The sequence below is a fragment of the Heptranchias perlo genome, chromosome 28 (assembly GCF_035084215.1).
Source record: "Heptranchias perlo isolate sHepPer1 chromosome 28, sHepPer1.hap1, whole genome shotgun sequence".
NCBI classification, from domain to species: Eukaryota; Metazoa; Chordata; class Chondrichthyes; order Hexanchiformes; family Hexanchidae; genus Heptranchias; species Heptranchias perlo.
This window is the reverse complement of record NC_090352.1, coordinates 29981421-29999407: the sequence shown is the minus strand read 5'-3', so window position 1 is coordinate 29999407 and position 17987 is coordinate 29981421. Positions and strand designations below refer to the sequence as shown.

At 46.0% G+C, this 17987-nt stretch overlaps 1 protein-coding gene across 1 annotated transcript in view; it reads right to left on the bottom strand.

The window, feature by feature from the left end:
• The window catches only part of LOC137344992 (CUE domain-containing protein 1-like), a 129591-nt gene that overhangs the window by 25628 nt on the left and 85976 nt on the right, over positions 1–17987 (bottom strand). Inside the window, exons 2-3 of the mRNA XM_068008315.1 lie at positions 14909–15539; positions 2616–2743 (exon numbers count right to left, since the gene is read on the bottom strand). Coding sequence (XP_067864416.1) covers positions 2616–2743; positions 14909–15217 — 437 coding nt within the window. The 5' untranslated portion in view covers positions 15218–15539. The remainder of the gene's footprint in view (positions 1–2615; positions 2744–14908; positions 15540–17987) is intronic.

Here is a 17987-nt window from a genome sequence, read left to right as displayed (position 1 = left end):
CCCCACTGTTAAATTATTTGTTAATACACATAGTCTAGGCTCACACATCAAAATAAGCCACTTGCAATATCACCCAACGCCCAGGGTGATGCTGTCTGCAAACACGTGCCAGTGACTTTGAGTTTATAGAGGAAGGAAAGGAATCTTCTGCCATGGGTCTGAGGGACTGAAGTGGTCAAAGGGCAGAGAGGAGCAATCCTCACCTCACAGTGGTCAGGTTGCCTCTGTGGATTCTAATACAGGTACTGTGGTTATGTTACTAGACTATCAACCTAGAGGTTGAGTGTTCAAATCGAATCATGGCGAGCTGTGAATTGATTTCAGTAAGTCTGATAACTTGTTGGCTAGCACCAGTGAAAATGACCAAGAACACTGAAGGGTTGTCAATAATACCCAACTGGTTCATTAATGCCACTCAGGGAAGGGAACCTGCCACCTCTAAGTGGATTGGCCAACATGTGACTCCAAAACATGCCACTCAGTTGTATCAACAGTCGCTACTCAAGAAGGCAGCCCACCACCACCGCCTCAGGGCAAATAGGAATGGGCAATAAATGTCACCCACATCCCGAGAGCTAATTAAAGTAACCGGCGGTGTGTGAGGTCGGAGATTGGAAGTGAGGAAAGAAATGAAACCAAAACAAAACAAATACTGCACAGTCGGGCCATGTAATATCCTTATCCGTGTGTGTCCTAGATTTTCAAACTGGGGTCCATGGACCAGAGTGGGTCAGGAAGTGGATCCAGAGGTCATTATATTTCTGTCTCTGTCAGAGACCACACGTACTGTGTATCGCAAGCAGTGTCTCGAGAAGTCTCTAATCCATAGTCTTCTGAATTTGTTGACTTACTGTTATGTTGCTTCAGTTGCTGCATACTAATGAAGACATTTCCTGCGGTGAGAACACTGTTTTCCTTTGAGAGCTGACACTGTCTTTCAGAAGTTAGGACAGGGGGCAGGGGCGGGGAGGGGGCCAGGAGTGTTCTGATGTTTTTTTTAAAATCCATTCTCAGGATATGGGCGTCACTGGCAAGGCCGGCATTTATTGCCCATCATTAGTCGCCATGAAAGGGTGGCGGTGGGCCTTCTTCAAGTGGTTCGATACAACCTGGTGGCTTGTTAGGCTCTTCAGAGGGTAGTTTAAGAGTCAACCATGTTAGTGTGGGACTGGTGTCACGTATAGGTCAGACCGGGTGAGGACGGCAGGTTTCCTTCTCCAAAAGGACATTTGCAGGGGGTCCCCCACACAGTGAAGATTGAACTCCACTGTTGTATATGCACCTGATATATGCCACCCTGCTGCGCTCTCTTTAAAACTTACCACAGGATGGCCCACCAGCCTCTGAGGATTTCAAAAGACCATCCAAGAAAGAAGGACAATCTGCCGCTGAGCCTCAGCATCGAGCAGCACCCCCCTCCCTCCCCCACACTGCACATGGAAAGCAGTGAACTGTAGTAAGCTGAACAAAACAAAAGGTTACAGGGTCGGGAGACACTCTAAGGCCAAGGTAGGGTCTTACCTTGCACTACTCTTTGCAGCAAACAAGCTTATATCAACAACACTTCCCAGCCTTGCAATATTACAGGAACACCCTCACCTCCAAGATTGCTTCCAAGGTGGAAAAATGACAGGAGGAATTCGAAGGGGTGACCCGATACCTCAGCGAGTGTTTGGTATCAGCCACAGTCTGCTGCTGGCCATGAGCCAAGCTGAAGTGAAAGTGACCTCTCCGTTCACTTAGTTATGTAGAGAGGGAGCTGTCCTTTAGTAAAGGACAGATTGACTAATGCTGTGTAACATAAGAACCTGATGCTAACTCTGTCATCATTTGCAATCGGTGTAATGCCTCTCAAAATCCACGAGGTGGCCTTCGTGTGACTCTGCCTACAGAGGTGTTGACTCAAAAGCAGTACAAACAGATGATGGGCCACGCTTACTGATACAAGCTGGAAAGAGTCAACTTCTGTATGAGCCCAAGTCATAGGCAAAGCAGCAGTAGCTGTTGACTGTAGTCACTCATCTGCTCCTGAAACCTTCATCCCTGCCTTTGTTACCTCGAGACTCGACTATTCCAATGCACTCCTGGCCGCCCGCCCACTGTCCATCCTCCGTAAACTTCAGCTCATACAAAATTCTGCTGCCCATATCCTAACTCGCACCAAGTCCCGCTCACCCATCACCCCTGTACTCGCTGACCTGGTGTGGGCATGCCTCGATTTTAATATTCTCATCCTTGTTTTCAAATCCCCCAATGGCCTCACCCCTCCCTATCTCTGTAACCTCCTCCAGTCCCACAACCCTCCGAGATCTCTGCGTTCCTTCAATTCTAGTCTCTTGTGCATCCCTGATCTTCATCGCTCCACCAGTGGCTTCAGCTGCCTGGACCCTAAGCTTTGGAATTTCCTCCCTAAACCTCGCCACCTCTCTCTCTTCCTTTAAGACGCACCTTAAAAACCTACCTCTTTGACCAAGCTTTTGGTCACCTGTCCCAATATCTCCTTATGTGGTTGGGCGTCAAATTTTGTTTGATAACACTCGTGTGAAGTGCCTTGGGATGTCTTATTACGTTAAAGGCGCAATATAAATGCAATTTGCTGTTGTTGTCATGCTTACCGGCGAGGTGGCAGGGGAGGGACATGCGGGTACTGCCGATCGAATACGTGCATGTCGTAGGCCGGAGGAGAGTAAACGGGGGGAGGCTCTTCATCGGAACTGTCCGGCTCCAGTGTCCTCTCCAAAATCTGAACGGGGGCGGCGAGGGTGGGGGAAAAAACAAAAGTTAAAAATACACAAGCTTTTATCGGACTGAATTCTTTTCTCCCGACTTTAAAAACAAGTACTGTGTTGTTTCAAAGGGCCTTCAGCTACAATCGGAAAGTATCTCAGATAAAGGGGCATTCTTCAGAAATAAAAGGGGTTGGGGAATATTGTTTTGTTTGGTGAGGGAGAAGAGCCATGCATGCATCATTGTCATCATGAGAACACCACATCACTAGATAAATATGGATGAGGGTGGCCATTTCGCCCATCTTACCTCAACTATCTAGAAAAAAAATAGAACATCCCTCCCATCATAGCATTCTAACATCTCTCAAGTCAGGAATGTCCGAGCTGTTGTCGTTCTGGGCCATACAGATACTTAATATGAAGCCTCAGGGGACACAAATCTATTTTCCCATTAATTTGCATATATCTCAAGTTACTGATACCAATAGACCACGTGAACATAGGGACAGGAGTAGGCCATTCAGCCTCTCAAGCCTGTTCTGCCATTTGGTTAGATCATGGCTGATCTGTACCTCAACTCCATTTACCCGCCTTCGCTCCATAATCCCTCGATACCCTTACCCAACAAATATCTATCGATCTCAGTCTTGAAAATTTCAATTGACCCAGCATCCACAGCCTTTTGGGTGAAGAGAGTTCAAGATTTCCACTTCCCTTTGTGTGAAAAAATGCTTCCAGATTCCACTCCTAAATGACCTAGCTCTAAGTTTAAGATTGTTCTAGATTTCCCCAGAAGATGAAATTGTTTCTCTGTATATATCCTACTGAATCCCATAATCACTTTAAATACCTCAATTAGATCACCCCTCATCCTTCTAAATTGAAGGGATTACAGTCCAAGTTTCTACTACCTGTCCTCGTAATTCAATTCTCTCAGACCCGGTATCATTCTGGTGAATCTGCTCTGTAACCCCTCCAAGGCCAATAAATCCTTCAAGAGATGCAGTGCCCAAAATTGAACGCTGTACTCCAGATGGAGTCAGTCCAAGACTTTACACAACTGAAGCATCACTTCCTCCCCTACATATTCCAGTCCCCTTGAGATAAAGACCAACATTCAATTAGCTCTTTTGACTACTTTTTGTACCAGTGCATTAGCTTTTACTGATGTGTACATAGACACCTACATCCCTTTGCTCCTCCCCAGTTTCTATTCTCTTGCCACTTAGAAAATATTCCGATTTGTCATTCTCGGATCCAAAGTGGACGGCCTCACACTTCCCCATATTGAACTCCAGCTGGTATAGTTTTGCTTACTCACTTAATTTGTGTATGTCCCTTTGCAACTTCCTGCTCCCATCTACAGAACTTACAGTACCTCCTAACTTAGCATCATCTGCAAACTTGGATATACAACTCTTTATTCCTTCATTCAAGGCATTGATCGATATGGTGAAAAGCTGAGGCCCCAGTACAGATCCCTGGGGAAACACCACTTGTCACATCCCGCCAATCAGAGAACATCTCCCAATCAATTACCAACCCATGTGATACGGTTACTTCCAATTCTGTGCAGTTTTATTTTCGCTAATAATCGCGTGTGCGGAACCGTAGCGAATGCCTTCTGGAAATCCTTGGTGTTCTGATTTAAGATTTATTACCAATGAGACATAAGCACATTAAACAATCCTTTCCAAACTTCCAGGCTCACGAAATTCAAGCAAGAAGCCAGCAAAGAAGTGCAAGTGGGCTGGGTTTGCCTGGGTTTTAAGGACCGGATTACCAGCTCTCGAAGGCTACAGGTTGGACATCCTCGTCTTAAATAACGCCAAGGTTTTTAGTCTCCGCTACAATAGCTGGCAGTCCTTTGCTGCTGAGATTTTTTTTTAAAACTGTGTGCTGGCAATCTGAAATAGAAACAGCAAATACTGGAAATACACAGCAGGTCAGTTGGCAGCTGTGTAGGGGAAAGACAGGCTGTGACGTCTGCCAGAACTGACAAACCTGAAAAGTTATCCCGTCTTTTCTCTTTACAGATGCTGTAGGACTGCTGTGTATTTCCAGCATTTCCCGCTTTGGTCCCGTCCCAAGTGTTGCTCACTCCTTGTACGAAGAACTTCCTGGTATCAATCCTAAATCTGTCTTTCACACAACAACACCCTGCATTTATATAGCACCTTTAATGTAGTAAAACATCCCAAGGCGCTTCACAGGAGCGTTATTAAACAGAATCTGATACCGAGCCACCTAAGGAGATATTAGGACAGGTGACCAAAAGCTTGGTCAAAGAGGTCGGTTTTAAGGTGCATCTTAAAGGAGAAGAGAGAGGTCGAGAGGCAGAGAGGTTTAGGGAGAGAATTCCAGAGCTTAGGGCCTAGGCAGCTGCGAATGGTGGAGCGATTAAAATTGGGGATGCGCAAGAGGCAAGAATTGGAGGAGCGCAGAGATCTCGGAGGGTTGTAGGAGGTTACAGAGATGGGGAGGGGCGAGGCCATGGAGAGATTTCAAAACAAGGATGAGAATTTTAAAATCAAGGTGTTCCCGGACCGAGAGCCAATGTAGGTCAGCGAGCGCGGGGTGATGGGAGAACGGGACTTGGTGTGAGATAGGATATGGGCAGCAGAGCTTTGGATGAGCTCAAGTTTATGGAGGGTGGAAGATGGGAGGCCGGCCAGGAGAGCATTGGAATAGTCAAGTCTAGAGATAACAAATGTCATGGACGAGGGTTTCAGAGCTGACACATTGGAAGCTGTATCCTCATTGTCCTCCTCTTGCCATTTAACTTAAAGTAGTGCTCCAGATTAACCCTTGCTATACCATCGACTATCTTAAAATATTTCTGGGGGTTTGGAACCTTTGAAGACTGAAGAATTCAGGTTCCTCTGAAGGATCAGCCTCATCACTGATGTAAGGAGAAAGCATGAAACAAGATAGGATCCTTTGCTTCTCAAGGCCCTTTCTTCTAGACCACGTGCCTCTGGCTGCATCACACAGTCTACCCAACCCACTTCATGTCCTGGAGAAAGGTTATGCTCGTTCTCCCTCCCCCACAATATAGTAATAGTGGAATATCTCACCTCTGTCTCAGAAAGCTGTGGGTTCAAGACCCACTCCAGAATTTGAACACATCATCTAGACTGACAATCCACCACCACCAAAAACAGATTAACTGTTCCTTCATCTCCTTTGCTGATTGTGGGATCTTGCTGTGTGCATATTGACTGTCATGTCTGCCTACATAACAACAGTGACTACACTTCGAAGAGTAATTCATTGGTTGTGAAGTATTTCGGGACATCCTGTGGATGTAAAAGGCTTTATATAAATGCAATTTCTTTCTTTCAATAATAATAACTCTTGCATTTACATCGGGCCTTATTATGCCAAAAGGCATCAAAGCATTCTATGTAATGAATGACTTTTGAAGTACAGTTACTGTTATTATGTAGGTAAATATTTGAATATATGTTTTAATACACTGAGATGAACCAAAAAAGTTTTCTAAAAGGTTTTCTCCTTTAGCTAAAGCAGCTCATAGCATTTAAAATGCAGCAGTCATTAGATTGATAGTTCCTCTCATGTAGTTAATCTGCGGGTTTTTTATGCACATGGTGGGCACTGCAATCTGTCAACCTACCATCAAGGGATTCCTCCAAGAAAAACGAGGCCGTCAGTGACCTAAACACATTACTTGATGTACAAGGGCTGAGCAATCTCTACTTACACCAGTCATTCAGGCTAGGCCTGGGTTCCTGGAGTCCACCCACTTTCAAGTCAAATTAACCAGGTCAAATTAGTGGTTCGATACTGTGGTGATTATGTTACTGGACTGGTAATCCAGAGAGCTGGACGAATACTTCAGAGAATGCGAGTTCAAATCCCACCATGGCAGTTGAGAATTTGAATTCAGTTTAAAAGAACAATCTAGAAATAAAAAGCTGGTTACCGATAAAAGTAACCATAAAGCAGTCAGATTGTTGTTGAAAACCCAACTGGTTCACTAGGGATGGAAACCTGCCACCTGGCCGACGTGACTCTGGGCCCACACTGACTCTTAACTGCCCTCTGAAGTGGCCCAGAAAGCTACTCAGTTGTATCAAACCACTCCCCCACCATCTTCCCAACTCAAAATGGGCAGTAAATGCCAGCGACACCCACATCCCAAGAATGAATAATATATTTTAAAAAATTTTCGTGGAAATTTATCTATCCTCAATACTTTTTGCCAATTGCAGAAATTATCCTGCTTATCTAAGGGTTTCAGCACACATTATATTATTCATCTCCACCATTTGAGAACCTTGGCTGATATGCAGCCACCATTAAATTCCAGACAGCAGCATTTGAATCCGTGTTAACGCTGTCCAAATGAATGGGAAGAGCTTATGTGGCCAAAAGTGCCCCTCCTTCCAATAGGCCATATGCAATCTGCACATGATGGGCTCTCCCCAATCTGCAGTAAATGCCTCACTCTCTACTCTTCCAATGTGGCTAGTGCTGTAAAATATAGAAACATAGAAAATAGGAGCAGGAGTAGGCCATTCGGCCCTTTGGGCCTGCCCCGCCATTCAAAATGATCATGGCTGATCGTCTAACTCAGTACCCTGTTCCCGCTTTTTCCCCATATCCCTTGATCCCTTTAGCATTAAGAAATATATCTATCTCCTTCTTGAATACATCCAATGACTTGGCCTCCACTGCCTTCTGCGGTAAAGAATGCCACAGGTTCACCACCCTCTGAGTGAAGAAATTTCTCCTCATCTCAGTTCTAAATGGCATACCCCGTATCCTGAGACTGTGACCCCTGGTTCTGGACTCCCCAGCCATCGGGAACATCCTCCCTGCATCTAGTCTGTCTAGTCCTGTTAGAATTTTATATGTTTCGAGGAGATCACCTCTCATTCTTCTAAACTCGAGTGAATATAGGCCGAGTCGACCCAATCTCTCCTCATAAGTCAGTCCTGCCATCCCAGGAATCAGTCTGGTAAATCTTTGTTCCACTCCCTCCATGGCAAGGACATCCTTCCTCAGATAAGGAGACCGAAACTGAACACAATACTCCAGATGTGGTCTCACCAAGGCCCCGTACAACTGCAGTAAGACATCCCTGCTCCTGTACTCAAATCCTCTTGCAATGAAGGCCAACATACCATTCGCCTTCCTTACTGCTTGCTGCACCTGAATGCTCGCTTTCAGCGACTGGTGTACAAGGACACCCAAGTCTCGTTGCACCTCCCCTTTTCCCAATCTATCACCATTCAGATAATAATCTGCCTTTCTGTTTTTACAACCAAAGTGGATAACCTCACATTTATCCACGTTATACTGCATCTGCCATGTTCTTGCCCACTCACTCAACTTGTCTAAATCACATTGGAGCCTCTTTGCATCCTCCTCACAGCTCACATTCCACCCCAGCTTTGTGTCGTCTGCAAACTTGGAAATGTTACATTTAGTTCCCTCATCCAAATCATTGATATATATTGTGAATAGCTGGGGCCCAAGCACTGATCCCTGCGGTACCCCACTAGTCACTGCCTGCCACCAGGAAAAAGACCAGTTTATTCCTGCTCTCTGTTTCCTGTCTGTCAACCAATTCTCAATCCATGCCAGTATATTCCCCCCAATCCCATGTGCTTTAATCTTGTGTGGGACCTTATCAAAAGCCTTCTGAAAATCCAAGTACACCACATCCACTGGTTCTCCCCTATCTATTCTACTAGTTACATCCTCAAAAAACTCCAGCAGATTTGTTAAGCATGATTTCCCTTTCATAAACCCATGCTGACTTTGTCCAATCCCGTTAATGCCTTCCAAAAGCCTTGGTAGGTACTAGAGTCAGGTCTGACTGGGGCCAGGTCTACGTGTGTTAGACGTAGTGACTGAAGAGCAAAGTACCCAATAGTGGAATGGTGTCTGAAATAATTAGACTTGTTTCATGGCCAATCTAATTGTGTACCAATCCACAACTAGTGCACAGCCTTCCATCTTGATATTCGTTACGCAATTCCTAACGAGTGTCAGCTTGGCTCAGTTGGTACCACTCTCGCTGCTGAGTCAGAGGATTGCGGGTTCCATCCCCACTCCAGGACTTGAACCCACAACCTAGGCTGAAACTTCAGTGCAGTTCCGAGGGAGTGCTGCCATTGTCGGAGACATTGTCTTTCAGGTGAGAGGTTAAACTGAGGCCCAGGCTGCTTTTTCATTTGGACGTTGGAAAAGAGCAGCGAGTTGTCCTGGTATTCTAGCCAATATTCATCCCTCAAACACCACCACCAAAAATAGATCAATGGGTCATTCACCTTGTTGCAATCTGTGGGATCTTACTGTGCGCAAAATGGCTACATAGCAACTGTAATTGCACTTCAAAATAATTCACCGTACGTGAAGAGCTTTGGGGCATACTAGAAGATTTGCTAAGGTGCTATATAAATGCAAGTTCCTTCTTATAGCAACCTGATCTCAAATTATTTTCGATGTGTTATATTTTTGCTGTTCCCCAATTTTTCTTTCTCTTCCTCCATCTTTGACTAGACTACTCCATGATCTCATAAATCGGTACTGTTCCTTATATCAACTGGCAAACATGTACTGTCAGTTGTTTCATTAGACCTTCGGTCAATTCTTTTTATGGAAGAAATATTTTACTTGAAAAAAAAACTTCTATTGTATCCTCTGTGCAATTTACAGGACAATTCCTATTGCTTTTTGTTTTAATTTTACTTGAAATAAAATACAGAGGGCACTAAGACCATGTGGAAACAAATACAAGGAGTTACTCCTAGGCCCAAGTTCCAGCCTGGGCCTTTCTGGTTTCCTGATTTCATAAAGTGATGGGATTGGGGGGTGGGGGTGATCACAAATCATATAGAACGAGAAGGGAAAGGAAGAGGGACAACTATAGCGAGAACTCTGTTTTTGGGCCTGAATATGCAAAAAAAAACCTTTGAGGCCCTGCGTCTCCCACAGGGTAGCAGCACGGTTATGGAGCTGGCATTTACAGCAGCTGATCTGAGACACTGACAGAAACTCGCTCTTTTAAAGATGCCTTGGGACAGTTTCAAAAGTATGACTGTCTTATGCAATTCTTTAAACGCAGGTTACGTGATTGAAGCTCTTCCAAAATCTTTACTGTAAAGATCATGAGGGAGAGGAGGCCTCTCATTTCTGCCGTCATTTCTGCTAATCCAAGACAGGTGCTTTGTTTTGTGCGTAGAGTAGGAATTTCTGAAATGCGAAGAGGAAATTCTTGGCAGCCTACACGGTATTTACGGAGAGAATCTCTCAGTTTTTTTCTCTCCCCATAAGGTGCCGACTGTTGCTGGAGTTTGGTTCTATGGGCACTGGTTCACCCGTGTGAGTCTGGACAGTGAATGATGGCAGGCCATTCAACTACGGAGGGACACCACAGCTTAACCTCACCCGACATCCACTTCCCAATCTGGATCAACCATCTCAGCACTAATTGGGAATCACAGCTGGGAACCTCTGGTCCCTACAGTTCAGTATTGCACGGGGTCGTGCCTTTATCTGCTGAGCCATTGAGGGAACGCTCAGGAAGCTGCTATCCAGATTATACTGCCTGCAGTCAGAGGGACTCCAGCTTCTTCTGCACCTGTACAGGCACGAATAGACATTGATCCATGCAAAAAAAAGTGGGGCGGAGCAGGAGCGAGGTGGGATGTGCTTCAATTTTCTAAACCCGAGGCAGCGCTCTGCTGATATTAAACAGAACTACAATGTTATAACAACGGGCACCGAGTACTTATGAATAGGAATCTAACACAACACTCCAAACACTTATCCCCAATGACACATCTTTCTTTTGCAACGGGTCAGGGGTCTAGGCGATTAAAGGCAATGCACTGCAATAATGGACTCAACTGGAACTGTAGAGCTACAAAGCACAGGGCCATTGGCTAGTTACATTAAAATATTACTTTTGTCCTATGCACGGATGAATATAGATTAACCTTACTTCACCTCCCCCAATCCCCATAGGTCATGTTTGGCAACATTTGCTGATATGGAGGTTCTCTGGTCGATAATCATTAACCTTTAACTGTTGAATCAGCAGAGTACAGAATTATCATCCAGGATTGGTTTTCTGATGCTCAGTTCATTCATGCTTTTTAAAAATTTGTTCTCGGGGTATGGGCAACGCTGGCTGGCAAGACTGCATTTTATTGCCCGTCCCCAGTTGCCCTGGAGAAGATGGTGGTGTCAGGCCGCCTTCTTGAATCGCTGCAGTCCTTGTGCTTATGGTGTTCTCACAATGATGTTAGGTGGGGAATTCCAGGATATTGGCCCGGCAATGATGAAGGAACTGCGATAGATGCCCAAGTCAGGATGGCGCATGAATTGAAGGGGAAACTTGGATGGTGATGGTCTTTCTGCTACGTTGCTGCTCTTGTCTTTCTCGGTGGTGGAGGTGGCAGGGGAGGGAAATGCAAATGCTGTGGGCTCCTGTTGGGGCTGGAGTCAAAAGGACATGTTGTGGCGATAGGTGGAACAACTTGTGACCTCATCAGTCACACGACACAGCTCAGAGGTGGGATTCATCAGGACAGGCAAGTGACTGGAAAACTGTAGGGTCCCATTTCAAGATTACCCAACCTTCAGATCCAAGCCTATTTTTACAAACACACCGAAGAGTAAGTTCTTCCTTTCAGTCGCAATTTCGAACCAGTGAAAAAGTCGATGCCATATAAAAGCACACGAGTGAAGGTAATCCCACCCAATTATTCCCGACGTTTCTTTACCAAGGAAAGCTCATCAGCAAAGCAACCTCCCTGGGGGTGGATAAACCAAATTCTGGACAGGTTTGAAAGCCTCAGCCATGAGTTGGAGCCTTGCTTCTGGTTGTCCACTGCTTTCCCCATTTGCTTTCTTTTCCACTTGTTCTCGGGGTGGGGGCGTTGGTGTTGGTGACTGTGGTACGGCCGCATTTATTACCGATCCTTAGTTGCCCTGAAGTGGTGGTGATGGGCTTTCCTTTTAAAATGTCCCTATGACCTGCTATGACCCATGAGCTGCATCCAGTGGTCGTCACCTGGCAACAAGGCTTTCCTGAGGGAGGTAAAAATATTGGGGTTGTAATGGTCCCCCAATATTAACACTGAGGGAGCAGTTGCTCCCCCTAAATTGGTGTCTCTGCAGAAAAGTCTTTGAACATTGGTGCTTTTGAGTCTTGGGAGAAACTGAAGGGCCCAATGCCGATGGCCCATTTCACTCAGCACACGCGGGTTCAGTCTACTTTGAGGCACCAGTCCACCAGACCAAGGGGCTCATCGGAACGTACGGATCGCTGGACGAACAAAGACCAAGGGGCCATTTGGAGCGCCTTCTACCATCCTGGTACAGTAGTCGCAGGATACAACGATAATGGAGTTAACGACTACTCATAGCGATCAATCTCTGACAATTAGTCTATAACAGACCCAGACACGACACGAGGAAAACCCCAGTGGTGGAGAGCTTCGGCCACCACAGGTCCAAAGACACCTGTCCCTCTCTACCATGCTACACTTACCACATGTCATGTCTCAAATTACTCTTATACTGTATCCCAAAATGTTATCTCCCCGGTGTGAGACAGCCAGACTGACAGAATGTTGCTATCTGAAGGAATCGATAACAAAATTATATCTCCTACAACACAGGAGATTTTACACCTTTTTAGGTATTTTGTAGAGGTGTATTCCACACCCTTCAATTACACACTGACTTGAAAGTATCAACTAAGCTTTCTATTCAATATCGTCGGTACCAAGTTCATAAACGACAGTCGGAACTGTACTTTAGAATAGAAAATGATCATTTCTCATTGAAGTGAATGGATGTGGGGCTCAGCAGTTGTAGTTATGCTGAAGGCCATGAGGTTGGTGCTATGCGGGGAAGGGGGTGGAGAGAGAAGCAGGTACATAAAAAGGGAGGGGAAAATTCCAGAGATATTTTGGGAAAGTACTAGAGGGTTTTGCAGTTTGAGGGACTTTCCCAACCTGTTGACTGCCTGAATCAATAATGGTAAACACCACAGTGCATGGCAGATAGCCAGACATATCAACCAGAGGGCATTTATTAAAAAAAGAACTTACATTAATATAGCACCTTTCACATCCTCAATTAATAACTTTTAATTTGTAGTCACTACTGTTGTGTAGGCAGATGCAGCAGCCAATTTGCACACAGCAAGAGCCCACAAACAGCAAACAAAATAAATGACCAGATAAATCTGTTTTGGTGGCATTGATTGAGAGATAAATGATGGCCAGGACATCATAAGAACTCCCTCCTCTTATAATAGTTACACTGGCTCTGTTTAGTTCACCTGAACAGGTAGATGGGGCCTCAATTTAACAGGTCATCCAAAAGACAGCACCTCCGACAATGCAGCATCCCCTTTGTATTGCACTGGAGTGTCAGCCTCGGTTATGTGCTAAAGTCTGAATCCACGACCTTCTGCCTCAGATTTAAGAGTGTTACCGACGGAGCCAAGCTGACACTTGTTGCTATTTCTCGGTAGATATTAAAAGGATTTTCTTTTTAAAAAATCGAATCACGCTGAGGTGATCACAACAGGTATTGAGGATATTTTACACCAATTGTAGTTTTTTACCTTGTGCATCACAAAGAAATGTTTTGTGCAAAGAGACTTATTAAAATAGTCAGGGTAAGAAAATGAGTTCGTTTCCAGGGGCACAATGTTATTGTAACCCGATCTACCCTTTCAATCGAAAGCCAATTATGGTACATGGAACAAGAGAGGCAACTTGCTTACAGTGTTTACAAGTAATTTAATGCCTCCTTTATGTCACAGCGCTGCTGTGGTCTGCCTCACTGGCTTCGGCTGTGATGTAAAAGAGGCAGTGCTAGTGTTCTTGCAGCAGCCAAGAACTACCTCAGAAGGTGGTTTTGCTGAGGCTCCTCCAGACACCACGGCCAATACCAGCGGTGAATGTAACCAACTAACACCACAGGTACCAGACGATGCTACTGTCAACTGCCAGTGCATGTTACGGAGGAACGGGAGATCATTCAACTGGCCAATAGAGTATCACAATTACAGAATAAAACAAAAAAAAAATCAAAACTACAAAACACATGAATTGTACTAACTTTGTATAACTCATTAAAGATGTTCCCGATCGTCTCGTCTAAACGCACAAAGTGTTTTTGGCTACGAGTTGCCCTCCAGTACCTCACCCAAATGGCCATTCTTCATGTGTGAGCCCAGATAGTGACTTTCAGTGGGGTATTTTTCCTCCAGCCCTATAACCCTCTGAGAACTCTGCATTCCTCCAATTCTGGCCTCTTGTGCATCCCTGATTTTCTTTTCCCCCGCCCCCTACCATTGGTGGCCGGTCCTTTAGCTGTCTAGGCCCTAAGTTCTGGAATTCCCTCCCTAAACATCTTCACCCCTCTCTCCTTCTTTAACACGCTCCTTAAAACCTACCTCCTTGACCAACAATGATAACTCTCGTTGATGTAGCGCCTTTAACGTAGTAAAGGGTGCATCAAACTTTTGGTCACCTGTCCTAATATCTTCTTATGTGGGTTGGTGTCAAATTTTGTCTGATGACACTCCTGTGAGGCGCTTTACATTAAAGGTGCTGTATAAATGCAAGTTGTTGTTGTGGTGGTGGTGGGAAGCTTCACAACTGAGCTCAGTCCCATCCTCACCCAAAGTCCGCACACTGGCGCTTTCCAGCAGATCCCACTGGATGGAGATCAGGGCCGGATTTTCTCCTCCCCAGCACAGAGAGGCTAACGTCAATGGGAGCACCTTTACCCTTGCACCAGCCAATTCAGGCACTCGCCTATGTTGTGCAAATGCACTGCCTGGGGGTGGATCTGAGCCATACTGACCAGCCGGGGTCCTGGGATCGAACCCGGGACCCTCCCGGTCAGTGTGGCTCAGACCCACACCAGGGCAGCGCATTTACCAAAGGGCGGGTAGTAGTTTTTAAATTAGATGTTTCCGAGGTAACGTAGGCAAAGAGGGGAGCAGGCCTGGGCTCACTCAGCGCAGCGCGGCATAAGTGTGAATATAAACACGGCCAGCAATCGATGGCTCTCATCTGATAAACCGCCCCCCCCCACCCCCACCCCCACCTCCACCCCCACCTCCACCCCCACCTCCACCCCCACCTCCCCAGTGAAAAGTCTCCTGTGCTTACCTCTGGGGGGATACTGTCATCAGAGTCCGAGCTATCATCATACCCATTGTCAAATCCGCAGTCCAAGTTCATCTGCAACAGCTGGTCGATGGTGGCATCCACAGCTCCATTGTTAGCTCTCAGGACGCACTCGATCACATCGTAGTCCATATTCGGAAACATAACCTTGAAGTCCTCCATGGCCTGGTTGAACTCCAGTCTCCGGACTTGCCGTGGCAGCCTGCTGTTGTTGAGCACCTGCGATGGGCCGTTGCCTGAGCCACTCTTGGAGTTGCCATTGCTACTGTTCCGCCGGAAAAGGCTGGTCATTTTCAAGAACGTCTTTCGAAACCTGCTCAGCCTGGAGTGTGAAATGGTGGGAACTTCTTAAGGTGCCAGAGCTTACTTGTAAAGCTGGTGTGAAGCCATATCCCAGGGTTTTAGAAACAAATGCAGCAAATCCCAGTCTGAACATTCAAGATACTTTATAGTAAAATGAACAAGGCCTCACAATCATGGGCTTCCGGGCAAAATGATTTGGCCAAACAGCAAGAATCTTGGCACGCAAAATACAACAGAAAGGATCCTATAATATTCCAATCCTCGTAGGTCCCACAGTCTCATAAACCATCTCCAAGAGTCAATAACACACCTGTAACAGATTAACAAGAGCTCATGTTAGTGCCAGCTTATCATACAGAATCATAGAGGTCGTTTGGCCCATCATGCCTGTGCTGGCTCTTTGAAAGAGCTATCCAATTAGTCTCACTCCCCTGCTCTTTCCCCATTGCCATGGGAGATACATTTTATTTTAAACTTTGCTCTCAGGATATGGGCAGTGCTGGCAAGGTGAACCATTTATCGTCCATCCCTAAATGCCCTGAGTGTGTGGTGGTGGGCCTTCTTTTGTAGAAGTTATTTGTTCAGCCAAGTGGCTTGCCGGGCCACTTCAGAGGGCCATTCAAAGTCAAACACAGAAAAGATGTGGCAGTTTCCCTTCCCTGAAGGACATTACTGAACCCGGTTGGGCTTTTACAACAATCCGGCAGCTTTCATGGACATTTTTTCTGGTGCTAGCCCAGAATTAACCTGATTTATTGAACTTCATTTCGCAACTGGTGAGATTTGAACTCATCACCTCTGGTTGCTAGTCCAGTAACAGATAGCAGATTTATTACACGCATTGAACGATGAACAAAGATCGGAGGGATCCAGGCCGCCTTAAAAATTCAGGAATATTGTCTCGCAATAAAATACTATTGGATCAGACATCTCATCAGCTGAAGTACTGCTGGGTGCGCCACAAGGGAGGAGTTTGGGTGCTACATTTGGCCTCCACCCCCTATGAACTACAGGAGGGGTGGGAGGAGAGACGATCAGTCAGGGTTCTCACTGGAGATCGCTATCCGGTGGACGTGTGTGGACACTGGGCGAGGATAGGGTCAGGCTCAGATGTGATGCTCCCGTCCCCACCCCCACTGTTGAGTAGTCTGTTGACAATCTCGGTCTGCTGTCGCACATGAAGGATGGCCATTTTGGCAAGGAACCAGAGGGCAGCCACCGTCCATGGAATTATACCCCAGCAAGAGTCAGAGTCTTCAGGAGAGGACAACATTCAGTTGGGGGGGGGTGGGGGGGGTGGAAAGAACCGCTGAACTAAGTGTCTCCTGGTATTGTCTACAATAATCAAAATGACTGCGCTCAGTGAACAAAGGAAGTTGCTGCATAACATACAAATGGTACAGATAGATTAGCGGACTAATTATGAGGGAAGACAAAGCACTATACAATAAGGGGGCTGTTTTCATGTTTTGTGCGGGGCGGGAGAACGGCAATTTTCATCTGGATATGAGGGGGTGACGTGACCATTTCAATCATTCTAATGCAAATAAACTGGAAAAAAAAAGGTTTGACGAACATTCTTTCATGAAGACAGCGTCCCTTTTTACTATAAGCCAAGTCCCTTCTGTTGTTTGTATCCCCCCCCTCCGCTCCTGCAGGTGCTGACTTGTGCCAGAGTATCATACACTACCAGTGCCACTTTATTGTAGTTTCACAGTGCTGAAACCCATCTTTATATTCTCAACTCCACATGATACCTCTTCAACTGGGAGGACTTAACTTTCTCCATGATAACCACTAATACTGTTTTATATTGGCCAACAAGAGGTGCAACTTTCTGAAGAAAGACAAGTCTGGTTGGTTGGCTGAAGTGACACTAGTTAGCCAAGTTCAACTGATAATTATCGCTGGAATTTGAGCCTGGGGCCTGTAAATAGCTGGCCAATACTCTACCATCACAGCTACCAAAATACCCCATCTTTCCCTAGACAGAAATCACATCTCAGAGGGAACAATCAGATACTCGACATGGGTCTTCTTGCCTTTCACACACAACAAACCAGCTGCAAGATGATTCAGCGACGGAAACCATTTCCGCCAGGGGAAATGGTCCAGTATTCAACCACAAGCAAGCAATCTTGTGTTACGTGAACCATGGTCGTGGTTTTGCACCCCCTGGAGCCCCAACGTACCAACGAGCTGGAAAGCCTTTAGACCAAGTGAGCTGGGGCAGTGACAGAACACCTGCCACTGAGTGCATCGATAGTCCTGGTGAACAGCAGGTTCAGTTTGCGAGAGTGGCTTGTGGAGGAGCCCAGGCCTGAAAGGAAACACATTCAGCTGTTGCCCAGGCAGGTCTCATTTTCCAGTAACATGCTTGGCGTACTTTCACTCAGGACAAAGCTAGGATACAGCACACGAGCTTGGAGACATCAACTCGCTGATCTGCTCGGCGCTGCCTGGCAACTCAAGAGTGACTCAGCGAAAGTCCCTCTTAACGTGCTGTCTTCAAATGGACGAAAAGTCGGATGCTTGGTTCTATCGCAATGAGGTGGCACGTTGGACAATGATTATTCCACGCTGCCTGCAGCAAGCAGATCCAGGCTCATAGAGATGGCAAGACTGCTGGGTCTATAAACCGAGGCAACCACGCAGAAGCAAATTGAGTGGAGGCCGACTGAGCCCAACTGCAGTGCAAGGCGAACAAAGCCTTGCTTGTGTCGCGTGCCAAGTTCAGCAGCAACTGCTGGGTCTGGGA